Source organism: Tachypleus tridentatus, chromosome 12, assembly GCF_004210375.1.
Source record: "Tachypleus tridentatus isolate NWPU-2018 chromosome 12, ASM421037v1, whole genome shotgun sequence".
NCBI classification, from domain to species: domain Eukaryota; kingdom Metazoa; phylum Arthropoda; class Merostomata; order Xiphosura; family Limulidae; genus Tachypleus; species Tachypleus tridentatus.
The window spans coordinates 11,372,978-11,398,322 of NC_134836.1; the positions used below are offsets into that span (position 1 = coordinate 11,372,978).

At 34.7% G+C, this 25,345-nt stretch overlaps 1 protein-coding gene across 5 annotated transcripts in view; it reads left to right on the top strand.

Annotated features, from left to right (window-relative positions):
• LOC143234494 (agrin-like) overlaps nt 1–25,345 on the top strand; it is a 121,344-nt gene that overhangs the window by 60,232 nt on the left and 35,767 nt on the right. For 4 of the 5 annotated variants that reach the window (XM_076471889.1, XM_076471892.1, XM_076471891.1 and 1 more), the window contains exons 3-4: nt 8,160–8,372; nt 19,145–19,381. In XM_076471889.1, coding sequence (XP_076328004.1) covers nt 8,160–8,372; nt 19,145–19,381 — 450 coding nt within the window. Of the gene's footprint in view, nt 1–8,159; nt 8,373–18,725; nt 19,382–25,345 lie in introns of those variants that run through there. The other variant, XM_076471893.1, reaches the window with a different exon arrangement.

Below are 25,345 nucleotides of genomic sequence, written 5' to 3' on the forward strand. Positions count from 1 at the left end.
ATATTCATATAAGCACCTTTATCGAGAATATTATGTAATATGATACACGGTGTGAACGTGATTACCACTTAATCTGGCCCGGCATGGCTAAGCGTGTTAAGGTGTTCGACTCGTAATCCGAGGGTGGCGGGTTCGAATCCCGGTCGCACCAAACATGCTCGCTCTTTCAGCCGTGGGGGCGTTATAATGTGACAGTAAAAGAGTAGCCCAAGAGTTGGTGGTGGGTGGTGATAACTAGCTGCCTTCCCTCCAGTCTTACACTGCTAAATTAGGAACGGTTAGCGATAGCTCTCGAGTAGCTTTGCGCGAAATTCTAAAACAAACCATTTAATTTATTAACTTCTCACAAAAATCTGACATTAACAAATAAACAAAAAAAAACTAATAGAAAAAATCTAAACGATAACAAATAGAAAATAAAATCTAACTGAAGTAGAAACGTTAACAAAAACAAATGAATGGATGCGAAAACTGAAACATAACAACTACAAGTGACTATCGAAACGTTAAGAAATAAACAGATTGAAGGAGAAGCCGAAACATTTTTAATACTCGTAAAATGTTTTGTCTCTTTCATATATTTTTTTCAATATCCTAGTTAGCAATTGCGCATTTTTTGGTGTACTATGCATTCTTTGTTTACTTCATGAAAAACATTAGCAGCGTTATATTCAACAGCAAAAACAAATAATGTTCACTATTGTTTAACACGTGAACTCCTCATTAGATTTTTTTCAAACATCTACACAAACCTAAACAAGGGCTAGGCAGCCCTAATTTAGAGGGAGAGCAGGTACTCAACACCACTTTCCACCAACTATTCTTGGGCTACTCTAATTACTTGGTATGGGAACGGACAGATAACCATGAACCTTCGAATTGACAGTCCAATCACGCTAACATCTAAACCACACCTGGTACAGGTGAACTCGTAAGTTGTTATTATGTGAGTGGTAGTACGCATCATCAACTAAATAAGCATTCTAGTGTTACCAATATTCGAGTTTGAATGGCCCTTAGAAATAAGCATATACTAATTAATCTTCAGTCGTATTTTAACCACCAGTTGAGCTGTGTTGGATAAATATTATTATTGGGCATAAAAATATACTTGTAAATCTGAAGCTAAATTATCACCACTAAATGGTATCACATTTCAAACGTATTGCATAGATTTACGATGTTACATAATAAAAACATTATAAACAATAGTGTTGTATGCACTTAGGACTTTTCATAATAAAATATTATTAACAACAATGTGGTATGCACTCAGGACGTTATATAATAAAAACGTTACTAACAATAATGTTCTATGGACCTAGGACGTTACATAATAAATCATAAACAATATTATTGTATGCGTTCACGATGTTACATAATAAAACATAAATAATAATGTTGTATGCACTTAAGATGTTTCAATATAATACGTTATAAACAATATAATACGTTATTAACAATATTGCTGTACGAGCTTAGGAAGTTACGTAATGAAAACGTTATTAACAATATTGCTGTATGCGTTTAGGGCGTTACATAATAACACATTTTAAACAGTATTGCTGCGGGCACTTAGAATGTCATAAACGACGTTGTGCACTAAGAAAGTTACATATTTAAAACGTCATAAAGAATGTCGTACAGTTAGAACTTTAAATATTAAAAACGTTATGAAGAACATTGTGTACTTAAGTCTTTACACATTAAAAACATCATAAACAACGATTTTGTGTGCACTTAAGATCTCAATATTAAAAGTGTTGCAAAGGATGTTGTGCACTTAGAACTTTACACATTAACAGCTATAATATATGCAGTTCTTTAAAATTGTAGTTATCTAAGCTTACTTGTATACATTGTACAGAAACTACCTGGTAAAAATTTATTATTTCTAATTTCCGGACTAAACAAGTGGCCTTGTTTAAACACTTAATATCGATTGTCTGGGAATAGTCTATAATAAAAACACATTGCGTTAGAAAATTGTATTAGCAAAGTAAACATTACTGAATGTTAAAATTGTTAAACTATAGAAGTCTGAAAGTGTGGCATCACATATCAAAAAGTTTAAAATAGCTACGTAACATGGGACAGACGTTTGAAAGGGAACCATATCATAAGTAGAGAAGTTAAAAAAAAGAGACATAATAAAGACAGAACTTTGAAAGCTGCCTCAGACAGTATAGGAATTTGAAAGAGTGACATTATACGGTAGGAAAATATAAGTTAGCCACATCATGACTAAAGAAATTTGAAATAAATATGCTGTAATGATATACTGCGAACATTTCCCATATTTCATACAACGTACACCAGTTAAAAACAAACAAATAAGTTATTTAACATTTCAAAATATTACAAAACATTTTACAAATTACGAATATTTTATTTAACATTTCAAAATATTACAAAACATTTTACAAATTACGAATATTTTATTCAATATTTGACAGCATTTTGCAAATTACCGATAACTAATACAAGTCTACAGAGGTTATAATTTCATTGTATAGGTCACTGCTTAGGCCACATTTGGAATATTGTGTTTCATTGCTAGGCTCCTTACCTTAGAGAAAAAAAAATGAATTGTTGGAAAGGGTTACTAGAAGGAGGGGTTGTTTTATGAGAAGTTGAAAAACATCAGATTGTTTTCTGTTGAAGAAAATGATTTGGGAGAATCTGATTGAGTTTTTCTTTCGTAGTTAACAGCTAGAATTACAGAAATCAGAGACACAAAAATATATGTGGGCAGGGTAGGAGTGATCTTCAGTTAAGACAGTTTTATTTTTCTAACAGGGTGGTTAGCCTTTGGAATGGGTTGCCTTCAGATCTTGTAGAAACAATAAATTTAATTCAGTTTAAAATAAAGCTTGATAAGTATATAAATTATAAGGGTGGGTTTTGAAGTTTATTTTAAATTTATTTATTAATAGTTATAGTTTAGTTTAGAAAATGAAACAGCCTAGATGATCTAAAAGGTTCATATTGTCCTAAAACGTTATGTTATGTGGTTTGACAATATCATAAACAACACGAATAATTCATATAAATTTTACAAACAACTACTATGTTACACAATTTTTTCAAATTAAAAATAGTTCATACAACATTTAATTATTTTATGAATTAGGATTATTTTATAAAATATTTGAGAATAATATTTTTATACAACAGGGATGTTTCATTCTCTCTTTGACAATATTTGATAAATCACGAATGTTTTATTTAATATTTGACAACGTTTTATAACCTACAAACATTTTATACAATATTTTATAATTGATACTACACAAAATTTCACAACTTAAGAATATTTTTATTCGTTATTTGAAAATATTTAATTGATTACGAGTATTTATACAATATTAAGAATATTTTGGATAGTATACAGTGTCTTACAAACCACTAATATTATAAGAAACTTTGTATAATCAATATAGCTGATATAGTTTCAGTTACGATTATTTTGTACAACATTTGACAAAGTGATAATAATCTATAAAATACTCGATAATATTTCATACAAAAATTGCATACTATATTTGACAAAGATATTTTTAAATATTTAAAGAGTTATATTTTTTTACAATATTTTGTAAAACTTTCGAATATCTTACACAGTATTTGATAATATTTTTGGAAGTATGAATAATTTATATAATAATTCAGAAAGTAGGGTTATTTTATATAATATTTGGCAATAGGTTATTCGTGTTTGGTTTGAATTTTGTAGGAGTGTAAGACTCGAGGGAAGACAGCTCGTCATCACTACTCACCGCCACCTTTGGGGATATTCTTTTACCAACGACTAGTGGGATTAACTGTTACATAATAACGCCCCCACGGCTGAAAGGGCAAGCATGTTTGACGCGACCGGGATACGAACCCACGACCCTCAGATTACGAGTCGCACGCCTTAACCCGCTTGGCCCACAGGTAATCCATTATGAAGCTTTGTGTTTAACTTAACAATAAAAACCAAAAGCCCGGCATGGCTAGGTGATTAAGGAATGGAATTCGTAATACGATGGTGGCGGGTTCGACTCCCTATCACATCAACCACTATTCGTTGGTAAAAGAGTAGCCCAAGGTTGGCGGTGGGTGGTGATGACTAGCTGCCTTTCCTCTAGTCTTACACTGCTAAATTAGGGAGGGCTAGCACAGAGAGCCCTCGAGTAGCTTTGTGCGAAATTCAAAAAACAAACAAGGATTACCTGTATTCTGCCCACTGGGGTTGGGTTGGGGAACTGACAATAAATTAGAATGTTTGACAATACTTTAGAAATTGCTAATATTTTATAAAATATTTTAATATTCCCACAAATAACACAGTGTTAATAAAAAAGAGAAAGAAACCATACATATTTCAAACATATCATTACACATTTTCTTTAGCAGTTATTAAGTTTTAGACTTGCGTTTAATATCTATAGATTTAAAAAATATATTGTGAGAACGTTCACGTTCTAATTAACAGTCTATTAATAAAAGAATTACGGAAATGAAGTTAACCCCGTACGAAAAGCTTGTCGTCGTCTTCGATTTTACAATGCTAAAACCAGAGGGTTCAATTCTCTTCTGTGGACGTAACAGATAGCCCGATGTAGCTTTGCTATAAAAAATACACACAGACGTGACCATTTCACAGTTAATAAGCCAATAACAAAAGCAGAATTACAAAGACGTTATCTTTGAACATCAGATGAGGTCATTAAAACTTATTAGTTCGCTACGCACATCGTTAGGTGGTGTTTGACAATTCTCAGACTCTTGTTTGTCTGATTACATGTGTTGTTATGAACGTCTAATTGACGGTTTCTTAACAACTGTCCTAGTTATGTGACATGAGTTCTGTTGTTAAAGCTCATTTTACAAGTTCTCTCTTATTAGTTGGATAAAGTAGGTCTCCAAGGGTTTCATATTATATACTAAGGACCAAACAAAATTTTCGAAAATAGCCATTTTTTTTTCATAATCACCACACTAATGAAACTTATAGTAATTTGAAACAGTACCGCATATCCTTTTCATCGCAGAATAACTGTCACCAGATAAAGAGTTTGAAAGAGACTTTAGTTTTATCAAAGAATTGTTAGTGACACTAAAACCCAAACTGTAATCAGTAGCGACTCTACATAATTGAAAGTCAACATTGTTAATAAAAACCCTATATTACTCATGATCAGACTCACTTTGTGCCCCACTCCTCGAGAGTGTGAGGTACTAATTAAACGACTGATTCATTAAGTCGAAGATCGTCACATCTGCCTTCACGGATGATTACATCAGCTTCAATTAACGGTTTCATGACACGGTTTTATGCTTAGTCAAGTGAAACCATTGTTGTTCCAGTGACTTATTGCTAGTGCAAGTCCTCTATTGTTTCGTCAGTAAATACAAGAAACACAGTGTGTTGTGAATTATCTTGTCTTTTTTAGTACACACGGAAGGTAAAAATGAAGAAATGTGAAGTTTTAAAATAAGTTTTAATACATTCAGTTTACTATTAGTTTTAAATCGTGTTTTGCCTTTAATTTGCGTATATAAATTTCTTATCAATTCAAGGACACATTTCTTGTAAAATTAAAGTTTGTGTTTTGGGTCAACACTTGAATTACGCATTATGAAACGTATTGAAGGTATAACTTGACTTTTAACCAAACCGCTCTTTCGAAGAAAAATCATCACAGTTTTTGCATGGACAAAGAGCAGCGAAGTATGAATTTCATTGGTTCCTAGAAAGTCGGGCGCTTGGAGATAAACTAGCTTTTCTCTTCTTCTTGGACTTGGGCCGGATATTCTCATCTCTTCAGAGATAAACCAGCTTTTCTCTTCTCCTTGGACTTGGGCCAGATATTCTCATCTCCTCAGAGATAAAACAGCTTCTTTTCTCTTCTCCTTGGACTTGGGCCAGATATTCTCATCTCCTCAGAGATAAACCAGCTTTTTTCTTCTCCTTGGACTTGGGCCAGATATTCTCATCTCCTCAGAAATAAGCCAGCTTTTTTCATACCCTTGGAGATAAGCCAGATTTTCTCACAGTCTTGGAGATAAGCTAGATTTTATTCATACCCTTGGAGATAAGCCAGATTATATTCAGTCCCTTGGAGATAAGCCAGATTATATTCAGTCCCTTGGAGATAAGCCAGATTTTCTCAGTCCCTTGGATATAAGCCAAATTTTCTCAATCTCTTGCAAATAAGCCAGCTTTTCTCATACCCAAGGACATAAGCCAGACTTTATTCAGACCCTTGGAGATAAACCAGATTTTCCTCAACCTCTGGGCAAAGATTGTTGATGAATATTATGTCTACCTGCTTCAAGAGAATTTTAACAACATGTATCGCGACTCAACTGTATATTTCATCTTCTGTGAATTGTTTCTGCGTAATACGATGTTTTACTTCTTGGTTAGGACTACTTTATGTGGGTAATTTCTTAAAAGTTGAATTATACCGTATTTGTTATGTATGTTTAGGAACGTGAGACACTTACTGTGGTGATAAAAAATAAGTATCAAATGTTAAGCACAGTCTAAACAAATTCAACAATAATATCTTATAACATACTTTTTCGTATATCTCATTGAACATGAAAATATATGTTCTTAAGATTAGTTGCGTGTACTACTTTCACTAACTACCACAAGGGGGCAATGCTGCTATCTAAAAATTTGCCACTCCAACAACATTTCATTTTTAAATACCTAACCTCATCAACGTATTAAACATTTAAACATTTCACATGCTATCTTCATTACATCAGCATAAATACTTTAACACTTTATCTGCTATGCTTATCAAACCGTTAAAGATCTAAATCTTCCCCACATTATTCTTATCAAGATGGCTCATGCTGCTGTAAGTCTGAAAGCATATGACACAAATTTCGGGCTTCGAGACCGTGGTGATAATAGCACAAACAACCTATTGTACAGATTTCTACTTAACAACAAACAAATAGCATTTAACAAGGAGTATGATTTTTAAACATTAGACCTGTTATGCTTACCAAAAATGTTAAATATTACAACTGTCATCCTTACCAAGAACGTTTATTCTTACCATAAACATTAGATATTACAACTGTTATCTTTACTATACATTACTCAACATTACATTATTCTTAACAAGCATGTTAAACCTGTTATTCTTACCAACAACATTAAGCATTACACCAGTTGTTCTTACCAAGAACGTTACAGCTGTTATCCTTACCAAGAATGTTAAAGATTACAGCTGTTATCCTCACCAAGAATATTAAACATTACACCTGTTATCCTCAACAACATAACAATCATTCTACCTGTTATTTTTAAGATTGTTCTGTTTTACTCTATAATATCTCATTTTCCTTTTTAACATAATGAACATAACATTACTTAACGTTGTTGCATTTTATCCCACGAGGTGTCACTTCCTTTCTAACATAATAGATGTAACAGAACTTAGCGTTGTTCCATTTTATCCCACAAGGTGTCACTTCTGTTTTTAGCATCGTAAAAACCATACTATTTAAGATTGTTCCATTTTACCCCACAAGATGTCACTTCTGTTTTTAGCATCGTAAAAAACCATACTATTTAAGATTGTTCCATTTTACCCCACAAGATGTCATGCGTTTTTAACAGGTTGAAAACAGTACTATTTAACGTTGTTCCATTTTACCCCACAAGATGTAATCTCCGTTCTTAACAAATTGAAAACAATACTGCTTCAATTTCGAAACGTCGATCGCTACACTTGTGTTTCTACAACAGGCAGTTGCCATCCATTGTACAAAATTTCATCAATACTGCTTCACTTTGTTCCATTTTACCCCACAAGATATCACTTCCGTTTATACACGTTAAAAACAATACTATTTAATACTGTTCCATCCTTTTCTGAAAGAATAATATTGTTGAAGTAAAATACAACACGATCTCATGGTATTCAAACATTTGTTTAATAAATATTTTAACTTCTACATGCAATCGTTTTGTAGCACTCATGATTCCGGCTTTTAACTCATTAAATGATTATTAATTTTCAGAATTAGTGTAGTTTTAAAGATAAAAAAGTCGATCCTAAAAATACTTTTATTGTACTAACGAATGTGTTAAAATAAATATTTCGTAGTGAAAAGGGCGTTTATTTCTTTTCTTCTTCTTTTAGAGCCATGCGAAGTGATGTTTTGTGCGTACGGTGCACGATGTCTCATGGATCATCAGACCCGGCAAGCCTACTGTCATTGTCAAGAATTCTGTACCGAAGTGTTCGCTCCTGTTTGTGGCAACGATGAAGTGACGTATACAAGCGAGTGTGTGTTGAGAATGTCTTCCTGCACTCAACAACGAAGGATTCTTGTTAAACACCAAGGACCCTGTGGTAAGCCATGTTGTTCCGGAATGCCATCAACCCATCATAACGTAGTAACGATAGGTTTTTAGTTTATAGTAGGCAGAAGCTGAGGATGTTACGTAGCTCATTGTTGAACATTACGAACTCTGTCCGTTCTATTACACATTCAATTACTAGAGATACAGTTTCACTAAACGAAAAATCCCAGAATGTTTTGTCAGTGTTAATTATAATAAAACATATCGCCCTGAAAAATAATAAAACCGAAATGGAAATATATTAATAATAATAAAAACAACAACTACAAAACATGATACAAATTACCCGAAAACCTCTTTAGAAAGTGAAGAAAATCACACAGTTGTAAATAAACGTTGCATGCAATATTGAATGTATATTTTGGTATTGATTTTGAATATCACACAATGTTTAAGACTGATGAATATCCAATTAACGACAGAAAATTACTCAAAAAAATCCAGATATTTTGGCCTGAGCTTTATTTTCTATTACAAATATTTATAAAAAAAAACAACCGAATAATCAAACTAAATTTTAAAGTGAAATTGTTAAACAGCCATTGTAAAGACAATATATTAGGTAATTTACTTTAAATTTAAGAGTAAAATAAAAGGATGTTATAATTGTGTACTTATTATTACTAGTTTTAATTACTCGACTAATGTTGGCCCTGCCAACGCACGTGTAAGTCATGATACATGATATTTAACGTGATATATATGTAGTTATATATATCATGTTATTATCACCAGACGACTCGTTGATGGGGCGTTCTTATTTATTAATATATTTCCTTATTAGAAGCTGTCTCTACTGGACATTGTGTTAAAAATTGCCAAAACAAATTTTTCATCGGAAAACATTTTTATTTGTTGTAGGATTGTTGTCGTTTTGTATTAAGCACAAAGCTACACAACGGGCTATTGTGCTCTGCCCGCCCCAGGTATCGAAACCCGGTTTTTAGCGGTGCGAGTCTGTAGACATACCGCTGTGCCACTGGGAGGCTACTTGTTGTATATTTTCTACTTTTCGCTGAAAATTATCCCGACAGAAATAGCTGATAAGTTACAAAAGCTAGCGTGCAGTAATAATTCTTATTGAAAACGTGCATTTTTCGACAAAACTCTCGTCCTTGGCCATGTCAACGTAGTTTGATATGAAGGGAGCCTGGCTCACAATCTTAGGATTATTTGCATTTTTTTGTTCTGACAAAAGAAATAAAATAGAAATTGGATAACTAGAAATAGCGAAGTAAAATAAACATCCTTTAAGAGTAATAAAATAACAATAAGAAAAGCTAATTAGAAAAAGAAGGTATACTAAAATGTAGATACAAAAATTCGAAATGTTTATATAATTCAATGACCCCTTGATAATCCTGAAAATCGGTTTTATATCGTTGTCTGCAACAACTTTCTCAGTTTAAGCTTTTCGACTTCAATCCATCTTGTGATGTCATCGATCCACATGAGTCTGTCTGCTTCTCAATCTTCTTTGTTTAATTTTACTCACCAGTATATCTACCAACCTTTCCTCAGATCTAATTATGTGCCCAAACGTAAGCATCTTCAGTTTCCTAAATGTGATCAACAGTTTTCGTTTTATCTTTCCACATTCCTGTTCTTCCTGTGTAGTTAAGCATCATTATTGGTGTCTTACCACATTTCAAACGCTTCCATATGTTGCTTTCAATTGTTTTTCAAAATCAGACTTAATTATATAGAGTAGGACTGACCATAAGAACACATCATAGTTCGATACCAGAGAGCTTGTTTCTGTAGACTGATGCTGTTACTAAACATGTTTAAGGGGGATGCTGTTACTAAACATGTTTAAGGGGGACGGTGTTACTAAGAGCAGAGTTTGTATAAGCAAATGGTTTCACTAAGATTCTGTAGGCGGATGACAAGATGTGTTACTAAGGTTAGTGGTGCTAGGGCGATTGGTGTTTCTGTAAACAATAGAAGGATGATTTCATCGTAAGATGTCTCAACGTGTGATTTTGTCATAAATATCTAGATTCAGTTATATGTCCTAAAAATTACAATCAAAACCATTATTTTAAGAAGATAACTATTATAACATAGTGTATTACGTTTAGCAACTTTTATGACACACACTATAAACATGCCTGTTATTAAAACGAGATAAATATTATAACATAGTCAATAATTTACAATACATTCTTTTACAATTATCTGTCCTGAAAGGATTTCATGATTCGTTTCGTTTTGAAAAATGTTGAAAGAGATAGTGTAGTGGATTGTATTTCTAATGATTTAGTATTATACACTAAACGTACTGTAATACAGTTTTCGTTTTTGTATTTAATTTCCATAACATACTTTTTATAATTACTCTTATTAAAAATATATATTTTTATCATAATAACATAATTTTTATGATATACTCTTCAAAAAAAAGAAACGCAAAATGGATATTTTTTTTTATTTTAAAGAGAAATATATGTAATAACGTTACAAGCTCAGAGTATGTGATGTTACACGTGTTAAGATACTGATTGTCAGACTAAAATGACAATAAAAGTTGTGCACTTTGAAAATGGAGGAAAACAACGGATTTTTCGCCAAAACGCATTCGTGTCCAATAAATTTGTTTGAGAGATCTGCATGTTCTGCAAGTGCAACATGTGCAAAATCCCTATAAAAGTGACGGGTCCTCGGTTTCCATAGCTCAGTGTTAAGCCACCGACACGCAATACAGTTACGCCAAGACTGACTGAAGCATAACGCAACAACGCCATTGGTCGCTTGGAAGCAGGCGAATCTCAATCAGATGTTGCCAGAGCTGTGAATGTCCACCCAAGCACCATCACAAGGCTATGGAATCGTCACCAACAACATGGATCAACTCGTGACCGTCCACGATCTGGCAGACCTCGTGTGACCACGCCCGCACAAGATTGCTACATCCGGTTACGTCATCTTCGGGATAGGACCACCACTACGACGTCTACTGCCTCAACCATACCAGGGCTGCGTAGGATTTCCGATCAGACTGTACGCAACCGTCGACGAGATTCTTAGGCCCCATGTGCAACCCATCATGGTGAACGTCAACGACGTTTTTCAACATGACAACGCCCGTCCTCACACAGCCCGACTCACCACTGTCTTCTTGAGACACCACAACATCAACGTTCTTCCCCTGGCCATCCAGATCACCAGATTTAAACCCCATCGAACATCTTTGGGACGAGTTTTACCGACGTCTGCGACGCCGACAACCTCAACCGCAGACTCTACCTCAGCTTGCAACAGCCTTGCAGGCTGAGTGGACAACCATTCCACAGGATGTGATTCGTCATCTCATCGCTTCCATGGGCAGGAGACGCCAAGCAGTTATTGATGCTCAGGGGGACATACTCGTTATTGACGTTGAGTGACGTTAAACTTCAACTAGTGAGCGTGGACTTTGGATGTTCAGCAGTGAATGTACAAAGTTTCACACATGTCATACAGAACTACCCGGAATAAACTTGTTAACAATTTGTCTCAAATTTTGCCTTTTGCGTTTCTTTTTTTGAAGAGTATATTATAAATCTTACTATAATGGACGTATCGTGTGTATCTATGTATGTGACCGAAAAATAAATACATTGTGGCGCCATATTGAATGGCACGACATAAACAAATCCTTAAAAAATCACTCTTGTGTATTCAAGATTCAAACAATTAGAAAAATAACTGTCGTATGTACAACAACTATTTCTTTATGACAACAAGAACATGACTTTCACTAGGACTGTATGTGAGGGTTTGGCTATATCTTTATTAAGGTAATTTTTAAATGTAACACTAAAAACGGAGTTCTTAAAAAACTATTTTCTTTCAATAAAGGGTAGTACTTTTAATATATAAAATCATTACGGTTGGTAATAGTACAAGTTTGTATGTTAGTTTGTAATTAAGCAAAATGTTACACAATGGGTATCGAAACCCAGCTTCTAGCGTTGTAAATCTGCAGACATACCTTTGTGCCACTGGCGGCACAACAGCACAATCTGCGCAATACTTCCCATAAAATTTATTTTTAAGAAAATTTTCATTTTCTTCTAATTTTTTGTTCAACGAGGAATGTTGTTTGGTATTAAGCACAAAGCTACACAAAAGGCTCTCTGTAGTCTGGCCATCACGGGTATCTAAACCCGGTTTCTAGTGGTATAAGTCCGCAGACATACCGCTGTGTCACTGAGGGGCTCAACAAGGTATGAATACAGCGATTAATAGGTAGGCGTTTCTGCTAGTAATATACAATATTTCATTTTATAATATATATATAACACATTGTTTCACTAGTTGTAATGTCTGACTTAAAACATATTCTTATGTGACCATCTATGAATGTAGATCTGCTTTCATTCATGATAAATAAATGACTTTACTATTATAGAAGGCCCCTCGCTAATACAGCGGTAAGTCTACAAATTTACAACGCTAACATTAGGGGTTCGATTCCCCTCGGTGGGCTCAGCAGATAGAATGATGTGGCTTTGCTATAAGAAAACACACACACACTATTATAGAAACTATTTAAAATAAAACACCATTTTATGGTTCTGTATAGAACATTCACTTCAAGGATAAAACATCTCACACGAAAAAAAGTACCTCTCCCAAGTGACGTGTCAAGATTAAGTTTACCCATCAACTTAAATTATTTCATGGAATTTGAAAAAGTTAATTGGTTTGCACTCTTAGTTTCACTCATAGTCAAAGCTCTAGGCTACTTATACCGCTTGCCATGAAAAGTAAGTGTTGATCATTTCAGTCATGCTAAGAGTACCTCAACAATAGTGTTGATCATTTCAGTCATGCTGAGAGTACCTCAACAATAGTGTTGATCATTTCAGTCATGCTGAGAGTACCTCAACAATAGTGTTGATCATTTCAGTCATGCTGAGAGTACCTCAACAATAGTGTTGATCATTTCAGTCATGCTGAGAGTACCTCAACAATAGTGTTGATCATTTCAGTCATGCTGAGAGTACCTCAACAATAACATATAGTAAATCTAGATTTTTATTGTTTAAGCTACGTCACAGTTTGAAATCTGAATCATAGTGTGATTAATTTCTAACAATTTAGTGTAGAATATCCTGCTTGTGAAATAAAATTTGTCATGAATATTATTCATATCTGTTCTATCATCATTTAAAAAGTGAATGTTGAGCTTTCCAAACGCAACGTTGTAAGTAGCCACCATAGACGGGAGACATATATGCAAGATAATTTAAATTCATAAAACTTGTTTTTTAGATAACAGATTATAAATACACTCGTCTTCCAGTGGGACATAGATAAGTTTTTGGGTTTATAAAACTAAAATCAAGGTTTTGATAGCCCTCGATGGACACAGCAGATAGCTTGATGTGGCTTTGCTATTACAAAAACAAACACATAAATGAATTTTCTTTATCTATAAATCAAAACGTTTACAACTGTTACTTTGCACATATTGTTAACTTACATTAGTGCTGTCTAAGAGGTCGAACTCAAATGCCATTGATAAACTTAGATTTTAGGAAATACAAAAGGCAGGAATTTGGCTACTAGATCTCAGAATAGTATATAATAATATACTCTGTAACAATCGAGTATTCTGTGGAGAAACGACGTAGATGTTAAAAGAAAATTAATTATAAGAATTTTCAGAAGTGACGCGAAACTGACAGACAAGGTTTATATGTTTACTGTATACACTAGATCTTAGAGAGCTAAACGAAAGATATAAGGAGTACAAAAGGAAGGAGTTAGAGATGTGACTTAAATATGTATGTGATTCATTAAACTGATGAAACATGGCCATCCAAGATATTCAAAACATAACATTCAAATAACATAGATTTTCTGTATATTGAAAGCATAGCATTTAACTAACTCGGCTGTCCTGAATACTCAAAACATGGTATTCAAATAACACAACCATCATAGACATTTAAAGCAGAATATTAAAATAACACAGCATAACACATATTCAAACTCCATTGAAATTGAACATACGACATTCAAATACCAAGGGTTAAGTGAACAGAAGTCCACTGTGACATCTATCATTTGATAAGTTTAGGACATTCTTCGTCACGAAACTCCAAGGAGGAGAAACTTAGATCGGTAAAGGTACAACTGCGTTGCTATGGAAACGTTCTGTTTGAATCATCAGTAGACATGCGTAGATTAAGTTCAGAGCTGGGTGTGATAGCCAAGTGGACTTCAAATAATAGCATCTTCTTAGACGAATGTTGCATTCGATGGGAAGCCTCCAGATAAGATTAGGTAGAACGATAAATACAGCATTAAGAGTATTTATTGTTTAGTATACCTAGACCACAGTAAAATATCAGAAGTTATACCTCACATATTTACCCAAGAAATTTAATAACCCTGTATTCAGCTAGAAACTGTAGTTCCAAACAATTTAGAAAAATGAAAATTGGCAACGCGTATAATTCACATGTTTTGTAAAATATATTGAAAAATGTTATAATTAATTCGCGTTATTTCCTCTAGTTGACTCTGTTCCTAACATGTAAAACTGAAATTATTCGTTTCCAAGTTGCTTATAGAAACTGACACAAGTGACTCATATATGACGCAAAACATATTGTTAAGAAAAATGTATTGACATAATTATAATAAAAAGTATTCTAGTTAACTTATGTTAATTTCTCTAGATAGCGCTGACTAACATGTAGAACAGGAACTATCCAGTCTCAAATAGCTTAGGTAAACTGAAGTAGTAGTAACCTGTATAGGTCCAAAATATGTTGCTATAAAAATTATGAACAGAATTATAATGGGCGCGGCATGGCCAAGCGTGTTAAGGCGTGCGACTCGTAATTTGAGGGTCGCGGGTTCGCATCCCCGTCGCGCCAAACATGCTCGCCCTTTCAGCCGTGTGAACGTTATAATGTGACGGTCAATCCCACTATTCGTTGGTAAAAGAGTAGCCCAAGAGTTGGCGGTGGGTGGTGATGACTAGCTGCCTTCCCTCTAGTCTTACACTGCTAAATTAGGGACGGCTTGCACAGATAGCCTTCGAGTAGCTTTGTGCGAAATTCAAAAACAAATCCAAGCGTGTTGAGGCGTGCGACTCGTAATCGTAAATACAGCATTAAGAGTATTTATTGTTTAGTATACCTAGACCACAGTAAAATATCAGAAGTTATACCTCACATATTTACCCAAGAAATTTAATAACCCCGTATTCAGCTAGAAACTGTAGTTCCAAACAATTTAGAAAAATGAAAATTGGCAACTCGTATAATTCACATGTTTTGTAAAATATATTGAAAAATGTTATAATTAATTCGCGTTATTTCCTCTAGTTGACTCTGTTCCTAACATGTAAAACTGAAATTATTCGTTTCCAAGTTGCTTACAGAAACTGACACAAGTGACTCATATATGACGCAAAACATATTGTTAAGAAAAATGTATTGACATAATTATAATAAAAAGTATTCTAGTTAACTTATGCTCGCCCTTTCAGCCGTGGGGGCGTTATAATGTGACGGTCAATCTCACTATTCGTTAGTAAAAGAGTAGCCCAAGAGTTGGCGGTGGGTGGTGATGACTAGCTGCCTTCCCTGTTGTCTTACACTGCTAAATTAGGGACGGCTTGCACAGATAGCCTTCGAGTAGCTTTGTGCGAAATTCAAAAACAAATCCAAGCGTGTTAAGGCGTGCGACTTGTAATCTGAAGGTCGCAGGTTCGCATCCCGGTCGCGCCAAACATGCTCGCCCTTTCAGCCGTGGGGGCGTTATAATGTGACGATCAATCTCACTATTCGTTAGTAAAAGAGTAGCCCAAGAGTTGGCGGTGGGTGGTGATGACTAGCTGCCTTCCCTGTTGTCTTACACTGCTAAATTAGGGACGGCTAGCACAGATAGCCCTCGAGTAGCTTTGTGCGAAATTCCAAAACAAACAAATAAACAAACAAAAACAAACAAGAATTATAATGAAAGTTACATTACTTCGGATTATTCCCTGTAGATGACTCTGTCACTTATAACACATGATGTTAATTTATTTTATCCATACCGAGCACTACTAACCGATAACAAATGAATTATTTAGGCAACAGTGAATTTATGAAAACTTTTTTTTTTATCAGCACACCATTGTTATCTCATAACATCAAAACAATGGAATGGATAATATGATGATTTATCAATATCTTGGTAAAACCCAGAAAACTGTAACCTGATGGTTTGCGGATATCCTGATAAACCCTACAAAATCTTAATTTGCTGTTTTACTGATGTGTTGGTGTGGCCTATAAAATTATATTTGTTTACATATGTTTCAGTAAATCTCAGAAAACTACAATGTATTTTTTTTACATATGTATCCGTAAATCCCACATATATATAGTATATATTTATCAGTAAGTCTGATAAAGCTCTAATATATTTGTCTTCAAATATTTCGTTAAATCCCACAAAACTATGACATTTTTTGTGTGCATACATATTGGTAAGTTTCAAAAGACTATAATTTATAAAAAACAAAACGTTAAATGATGTACTTGTAAAGCAAGGTTATTATCTTTTCAGGATTCGACAAATTCAAATAACAACAATATCAAGAACTCTTGAAAATACTACGAGAATAAGAGAAAATTGTTAGTTTATCTGTGAGAGTTGTTAGATTACCAATGTAAAGTGGTTAGTTAATACACCAGTGAAAGTATCTGACAGACAGATTTTGAAGAAAGAACCTAGAAGTTTGTTGATAGACTGACAACAACTGCATTTCAGCTTATAAAAACTTTTAACAGAATTGACAGTAACGGATAGAAATTTTGCAATTCAAATGGTGTGAATTTAAAATAAAATCTTCAAATATATCAATAGGCACATACAACCAAAGCTTCAAATATAGCAAGAAACAATAATAGAGATGTCAGAGTTCCTGCAGGAAGTTATCGAAATGTTATAACAGCAGCATGTGTTGAACAGTCTTTCTATCCGTCAATGAAAACCATTTTTTCTCATTAACTAGAATCAATTCTTTTTGTCATTAATTCTCACTCTATCAATCAAAACCAGTTCTTTTTGTTTATAACTCTTACTCTATCTGTCAATCAAAACCAGTTCTTGTTATCATTAATTCTCATTCTGTCAATCAGTGGCAGTTCTTTTGTCATTAATTCTCATTCTGTCAATCAGAGTCAGTTCTTGTCTTCAACTTAATGTAAACCAGTGGTTTCTCAGTATGATGCTTATCATAGAATATTAGACGTTGTGTTAATTTTTACATATTACTTCAAAGCCATATTGACGCAATTCAGTTTTTCATGACATGTTGGCCAAAGCGCTAGACTCGAATCCTCATACTTCAAAATCCTAATACTTTCAGCCGTGATGGTGATATAATGTTTTGGGCAATCCCGCTATTCGTTGGTAAAAGCGTCTCTCAAGATTTCGTGGTAATCTGTGTTAACTAACCGCCTTCCCTTTAGTCTACCGCGACTAAATTGTAGACTGCTAGTCCAGATAGTCGTCGTGTCGCTTTGAGCGAAGTTAAACGAACGATTACCAAACTCGCAGTATAACACGCCTTACAGAATGTTAGCCGTAGACAGTGTTTAAATAAATCAACGTGACGAGTGCAAAACTACGTATTTCTCACTGTATTATTTCTAATTGGAAGATGAATGTATTGTTTAAATACTAAGTGCAAAACTGTAGTTTCCCGCACCCTACCTGGTGTTTCCAACTTTTCAATACAGTAAATAAACAGACAGTTTTGATAGAAAAACTGCCACATGTCCAAATGGCTTTTATTTGGGTCTAGGTTGTCATAAATATCCATAAGATTAAGCCATTCCTTGGTTTGTTTGGGTAGCCTGGCATGGCCAAGCGCGTAAGGCGTGCGACTCGTAATCTGAGGGTCGCGGGTTCGCGCCCGCGTCTCTCTAAACATGCTCGCCCTCCCAGCCGTGGGGGTGTATAATGCTATTCGTTGGTAAAAGAGTAGCCCAAGAGTTGGCGGTGGGTGGTGATGACTAGCTGCCTTCCCTCTAGTCTTACACTGCTAAATTAGGGACGGCTAGCACAGATAGCCCTCGAGTAGCTTTGTGCGAAATTCCAAAACAAACAAACAAACAAATGGTTTGTTTGGTTCCAATCACGACTCGCATCAGCTTCGCTCAATTCTGCTTTATAAAAAAATCAGAACTCCGAACAAATTTCATATCTAATTTTGTTTCGATCCTGGAGAAAAATTAAAGCTTTTCTGCGATATTTTTGAGGGACAAATGAATTGATCTCAGCCAGGCTTATTCATGCTTATGGAGAATCTATTGATCGATATACTGCGGGAAATGCATGCGCACAGTCTGGAAGTTTCGACTGTCAGCAGCTTCTTGAGCCACAAGCTGCTGTTGTAGAATATATTTCTTGTAACGACATCCCTTTAATATTCCTTATGTTCGTAAATCCGTCTTTCTTTACTCTGGTGTACAGGGAAGTGTCTTTTTCATCTTTAGTTTGTAATTTTTTCCTTTGTTTGAATTAAGCTGTAATCGTATAGAAGACGTCTTAAGCCTTTCGTGAGAAGATAGCCGCTTCCTGTACCTCAGTGCGCACGCTCATTCTAATTTTCCATACTCGGCAGCCATTTATCTCTTTAATGTCAGAATCACGACTTGAAATTCGAGACTGAAATGAACCACATGATGCTCTCTAGAGCAGTGTTTTTGTTGCTACTCAGTGTATCTTTAACCCGGTCTTGTTATAAATTTCCTAAAGATGTCAAGGACCCCTGTATAGAGAAAAAATGTGAATTTGGTGCCGAATGCCGTCCTTCGATGGATGGCCGGACAGCTGAGTGTATTTGCCCCAAAAAATGTGCGACTTACGGCGATAGTCGAGGCTCGAGGCCGGTGTGTGGAAGCGACGGCCAAGACTACCCCACTGTGTGTGATCTCAGAAGGACGGCTTGTCAGGAAAAACGTGACATAAAAGTCAGATTTCAAGGACGTTGTGGTAAGTATTAATACCGTTTGTTACTGTGGTAAGTATTAATATAGAAATATTAGGAATGACGATGTATTGACTTTTGTTTGTCGCAGGGGAATTGATTAAATACTTGGTATCTGTTAACATTGTTTGTCTTCGTGGTAAATCTTAATATTGTTTGTTATTGTAGTAAGTGCTAAAACCGATTGTCACTGTGGTAAATGCTAGTACTGTTTGCCACTGTGGTGAGTGTTAATATCGTTTGTAACTCTGGCAAGTGTTTAAACTTTATGTCGTAAGTGTTAATACCGTTTGTTACTGTGGTAAGTGTTAAAACCATTTGTTAGTGTAATAAATGTTAATATTGTTTGTCACTGCGGCAAGAGTTAATACCGTTTGTAAGTGTTAACATTGTATGTCACTATGGTATGAGTTAATATTGTTTGTAACGGTTGTAAGTGCTAATGGTTTTCGACATTTCGAGAACAGTTTACGCTACAATATGCGTTAACATTATTATACGTTACGTCACGTTTTAATATATTTGCTGTTAACCCGCCTTTTAACTAGATACATTTGTTATATTATCTGAATGTAACTCAGTCTCGAAATCTAAATATTGTGGTTAGATACTGAACGAATATAAAGTTGAAACTGGCGTCTTGTCGAAGGGCTAAGAACTGGATGAATAAGAACTATAAATATTTTTGCCGCTTATTTCAGTGTTAATATAGTTTCTATGTGTGTCAGGAGCAATTTACGATTAAATGCATGCTGACTGATTCACTGTTCATAATATTTTAGGCTTTAGCGAATTTTTGCACTTGTTCACGCTTTAGTGTGAGTTTTTAGTGCATGATACATACGGTAAGATACGTTTAATGTGACTGAAATGATAGTAATCCTGTTTAGCCTTCTATTTGAGATAGGTTTGTTTTATTTTAAAGATTCTAGAGCACATAGAACGGTTTCTAAGTCGTAGAATGCTCTTTATTAATGTTTCAAGTAAGGAAATGCTTTCCCAATCATTATTTGATGAAATGTTGTTTTTGCTGAATTATGAGGTGTGCGAATAAAAATACTCAAGGTATGTGATATTCGATAATAGAAATGACAGGATATGTATACAGTGGCTTTCATTTACACGTGAGTTGGCATTATCAATTGAAATTTGGTAAGTTCCGTTCGTCGCTTAGATTAATTCGATTAAATACCAGATGGAATAATTTAACTAAGTGAATTTAGTCTTAGAATCTGTTTCTTCGTTATTAATAGCCTGTAATGCGTGTTTTCCTGCAAAGTATAGTGTGTTAAAACTATTTAAAATATTAGGAGTTTTTATAAGTTTGATAGATACGTATTCAGCAATTAGAAAAAAAACGACATAAAACTTTAACGCTTCCACCATGTGTATTATATGTTTGTTCTCACTATGGACGAGATTATAAGAGATCAATCCAGTACTGTTTCGAGCAAGGTTTAAAACAACATCTTAAGCCTAGCATTTGTAATTCTTGAAACATCTACAGAAAGTAATTTCATTCCAGTTCAATAAAAGAAAATTCAGCATTCGAAAAACTTAAATCTGAATTGAATTTAAATGCATAAGCTATAGAACGTCTTCTGAAAACATATCAGTCTGTTTTTATACACTGAATAAACTTCTGTCGGTAAACTTAACTTGATGCATGTAGTAATGTATTATACACACGTTAACATAGTAGAAGATTGTTTGTAGCAGTAATTTACTCCAGACAAATTAAATGACAGTTTGCTTATAGTTATACGTTATGGTACTACTTGCTAAGTGTTTTAATGTTTATTATAAACGTTTTTTGGGTTATTTGCTAAATGTTCTAGTGTTTCTTGTTAAGCGTTCTTGCATTACTTGTTAAATATTCTGTTATTTTCGAGTGATTTTTATTTTATTTAAGTGTTACTCAATCAAGTGAAAATACTCATTGCTAAGATTAAAATAACGACTATAAACGAATAAAATAATCGTGTCGTGTGACATTAGAAAATATGATGATATATTTTCGTAAAACAACATTTGCGGTAAATTACGTAATCTAACAGTAACTCATGACTGTTTAAAACTGGTGCTACATATGAAGTAAACAAGCCTAATGATACCACTTGGCAACATTAATGTGAATTAAATATTGCTTAGTGATGCCACCTGGTGTCGTGTATTTTCACACAGAAGAAAAATGTCATTTGTAGAATCTTTAAGAAACTTTGTTGTGTGAAGTGTGTATTCGTTATGAATTACTCTGAAGGACAGGGAACAAAATTACTGTATTTTCTAATTTTATCTGAAGTTTGAAAATAATAACATTCAGAGTAGACTAAGTCACAATTTTGTTATTAAAAATTTTAAAAGCCTGATTACAACAACAGTTTGTCATGAAAAGAGGTATTGTAGTAAGTAATGTCTCAGGGGGCTTATATAGGAAGAAACTACCAGGAATGGGGTTGAGAGAAACCTGGAAGAGAAGAAAAAGTTGTGACTAAATATGTTTAGAAAATTTATTAAAATAGAGAAATATGGTCGTGAAATGAATAGCAGTTATAAAGTGGTATTTATGTAATAACAGCCTGTAAGAAAAAAAAATCAATTAATGAAAATAAGTGAGGCAAAGAAGGTCGTGATTTACTGTATTTGACAGCAACTCACTGGAATCATGAATTAGTGACTGTGAGAAATACTCGCTGTAGTCATGAATTAGTGTTTGTCAGAATAACTCATGGGACTAATGAATTAATGACTGTGAAAGAAACTCACTGGAGTTATTAATTAGTGTTTATGAGGGAAAGTTAATGCAGTCATGAGTTTGTGACTGTGAGAGAAACTTACTGGAGTTATAAATTAGTGACTATGAAAGGAAGCAACTGGAGTCACGAATTAGTGTTTGTAAGAGGAATTCACCGCAGTCATGAATTAGTGACTGTGAGGGGAACTTACTGAAGTCATGAATTAGTGTTGTGAGAGTAACTCAATGTTGTCACAAATTAGTGACTGCGAGAGAAACCCACGGGGGTCATCATTTAACATTTGTGAGAGGAATACTCCTTCTATTTTACCTGTCCCAGCTCTTCTCTTTTATCTTTATAAAGAAGTTTGAATATTCCTTCCGCTGTACTTCTTACTTCTAGTCTTCCATTTATAAAAAAAGAGGTTAGAATTATCTTTCCTTTTTACATCTCCCCACTTACATCTTCTGTTTTTATGAAGATCTACAATTAATGTTTCTACCATTCATACCTTCTGTCTAATATTCTTGTTGTTGTTTTTTATTCAAAGCACCTTTCAACAAGAATCACACGGACACTCATGGATCCCTCTGTTCTTCTTTCTGACGTTACTTTATGATATTACAATTGTTTTATTCTCTCTTCGGTCCACAGTTTTCATTGTGTGAATCCTTGTATCGTTACCAATACTTGTTGTTTTGCTACAGGAAATGGATTTCGACCAGGGGCGTAGATTTTTTACATCCGATGAAAGGGATGATTTTTGCAACCACTTATGTGGACTGTTTAATTTGCAAATTGGTGATCTCTGATTACGTGAACCTGAAAGCTGTAAACATGCAGTCATAGAGTAATCTTGTTGCCACGATACTTCAAGGTTTCCATGTAGGTTTGTATAAGTAAGGTGATGTAAACAGTTTTCAAAATGTTAATAGAATAAAGACAAATGTGTCACAAATTAACTGCCACATGAATTTATTCCTGCACACTGCACAGTATAAAAGATGGTCATTATACTTGACAAGGTTACTAATAACTTTCATTGCATGAATTACGCTTTCAAATATTAATAAAATTAGTAATTACCCTTGATAAGTTTATATCTACTGAAAAACTGTTCATGTTGTTTGATAAAAATAATTAAAATGTTTTTGCGAGCTCTTGAAAATTACACACCAACACAATGTTGCACGTAATTATTCATACTTTTCATTGAAGTAAAATTCATTTATTCCTCTCGTCTACATGTTACCAAACGTAGACCTCCTTTGTGATGATCTGTTTATGAATTCTTTCATAAGCTCTTCTTTATTTTTCTTGTCAACCTCATCTTTGTGAGTGTGACAAACTGCTACATGGTTAAGGCGGCACAGAGACATAGTTGACCTCAACCACGTCATCAACCGTCTTAATGCAGAAAAACTGCGTTCACATTCGCAGCTGGATACTGGACATACAAGCAAAATTTTCACTAAATATCTGCTGGCTTGTTTCATGCATTTTACAGTGAGCATCCTTCGCACCTTTCAGAAATACTGCTTTTGTTGTTCCTTTGAACATGGGCAACTGAAACTCGAGCCGTTGTGCAGAGATTTCTGGATAGAAGTTTATAACCGAGTTATCAATCTTGCCAAATGTGATCATGTTCTCAAGTGCCAGATATTGCCTCAGGTCATTGGTGTTTGCATTGAATCTAATGGTCAGATGTCCTATGTCTGTGTCCACAAATTAAAAATATTGGCTTCTGTAGTAATCTCTAGCTGTTACAGAATGGTGTGCTGAGCCATAACCTGTGATCCTTCTGGGGGGTCTGCGAATGCGTGGTAGTTCAATAGGCACCAGATCTAAGGAAGTTACCTTTTTGTCAGCTTCATCAAATATCTTGTTGTAATTTTCCTCTGTTCGCAATACCCGCAATTGCTCAACTGTCATTGCAGATGCTTCAATCATGACAGATACTGTCGCTGATTTTGCTTGGAATGCACGGTTTAGTTTAGTTCCTCTAATGCAGCTAATGGATGCTGAGCCATCAACAATCCTAAAACTGTCTTTCCTTTGTCAAACCTGTCCAGCAGACCTCGTGCTTTCACTGCTACATCTGATTTTTCATTTGCTAATTCAGGAAAAGAATCAACAATGTCACTGTAGTGATCATTAGCACATGTGATTGCAGATAGGCGGCACAACCAGCGTGTTGGACACAGTGGGCGGATGTATTAAACTGGACCATTGTGGCTGTCTGACGATACAATATTTTCAAAGATTGTTTTGTATTTGCCTGACCTCTAAAGCAAGACACCAAGTTCATGTACCCACTGGATAGAATCTCGAACACATTCACAAGTTTCAACTGCATGTTACATTGTTAAATTAGCCTTGTGTGCTCCGCAGTGAAAAAACAAAGTTGATGGTTGCTTCTCTTTTATTTTTGCCTGACATCCACTGTACGCACCATTCATGTTAGCGGCTCCATCATAAGTTTGTGCTCTTAATCCTGACAGTGGTAAATTGAGTCTAGTCAGTACATCAAGTATAGTCGAGGATATTGTTTCACCAGTTGTATTGGAAACATTGTACAAACCAAGAAATGTCTCATGGACGTCAAGGTTCTCATCTACGTATCGTACACATATTGCTTCCTGTTCAGCACCTGTAACATCTTGAGTGCCATCAACCATTAATGCAAAGATTTTACTTTGCTGCACTTTGTGTGCTATGTTCCTCAGTATTTGATAGCTGAACATCTTCATTATTTCATTCTGAGCCTGAAGTGATGTGAATGTGGTTTTCTTTGGCAAGTAGGCCGTCAACTCAGGATCTTCCTCTTCCAGGAGCTTCATTAACTGCAGGAAGTTCCCCTCCGTATCAGTATGTCCACGTAATGCTAAACCTTGACGCAGTAAGAAACGTAAACTTCTGAATATTTTGGTTAGACTTCTTTTGCATTCTTCCTGCTGCTTCTTTTTTTCCATCATGTAGCTGGACAGTCACTGGAGTTACATCAAGTGAACCTTCTGGAGATATAGCAAATCTGTGCTGAGAGGAGGATTGGTGTTCGTTGAATTTCTGTTTTGTCTTTTTCCAGTTGCAAAAACCGGTGGATATGAAGGTATACTCCACTGGCCTCTCCTATTTTTCTGTAAAAAGGCCTCTATTTTCCACCTTGGCACAATGATAGCATATGACTTTTTGAGTCTGATTATCGAAGTGCAGCCATGGGAACTCATCAAACCA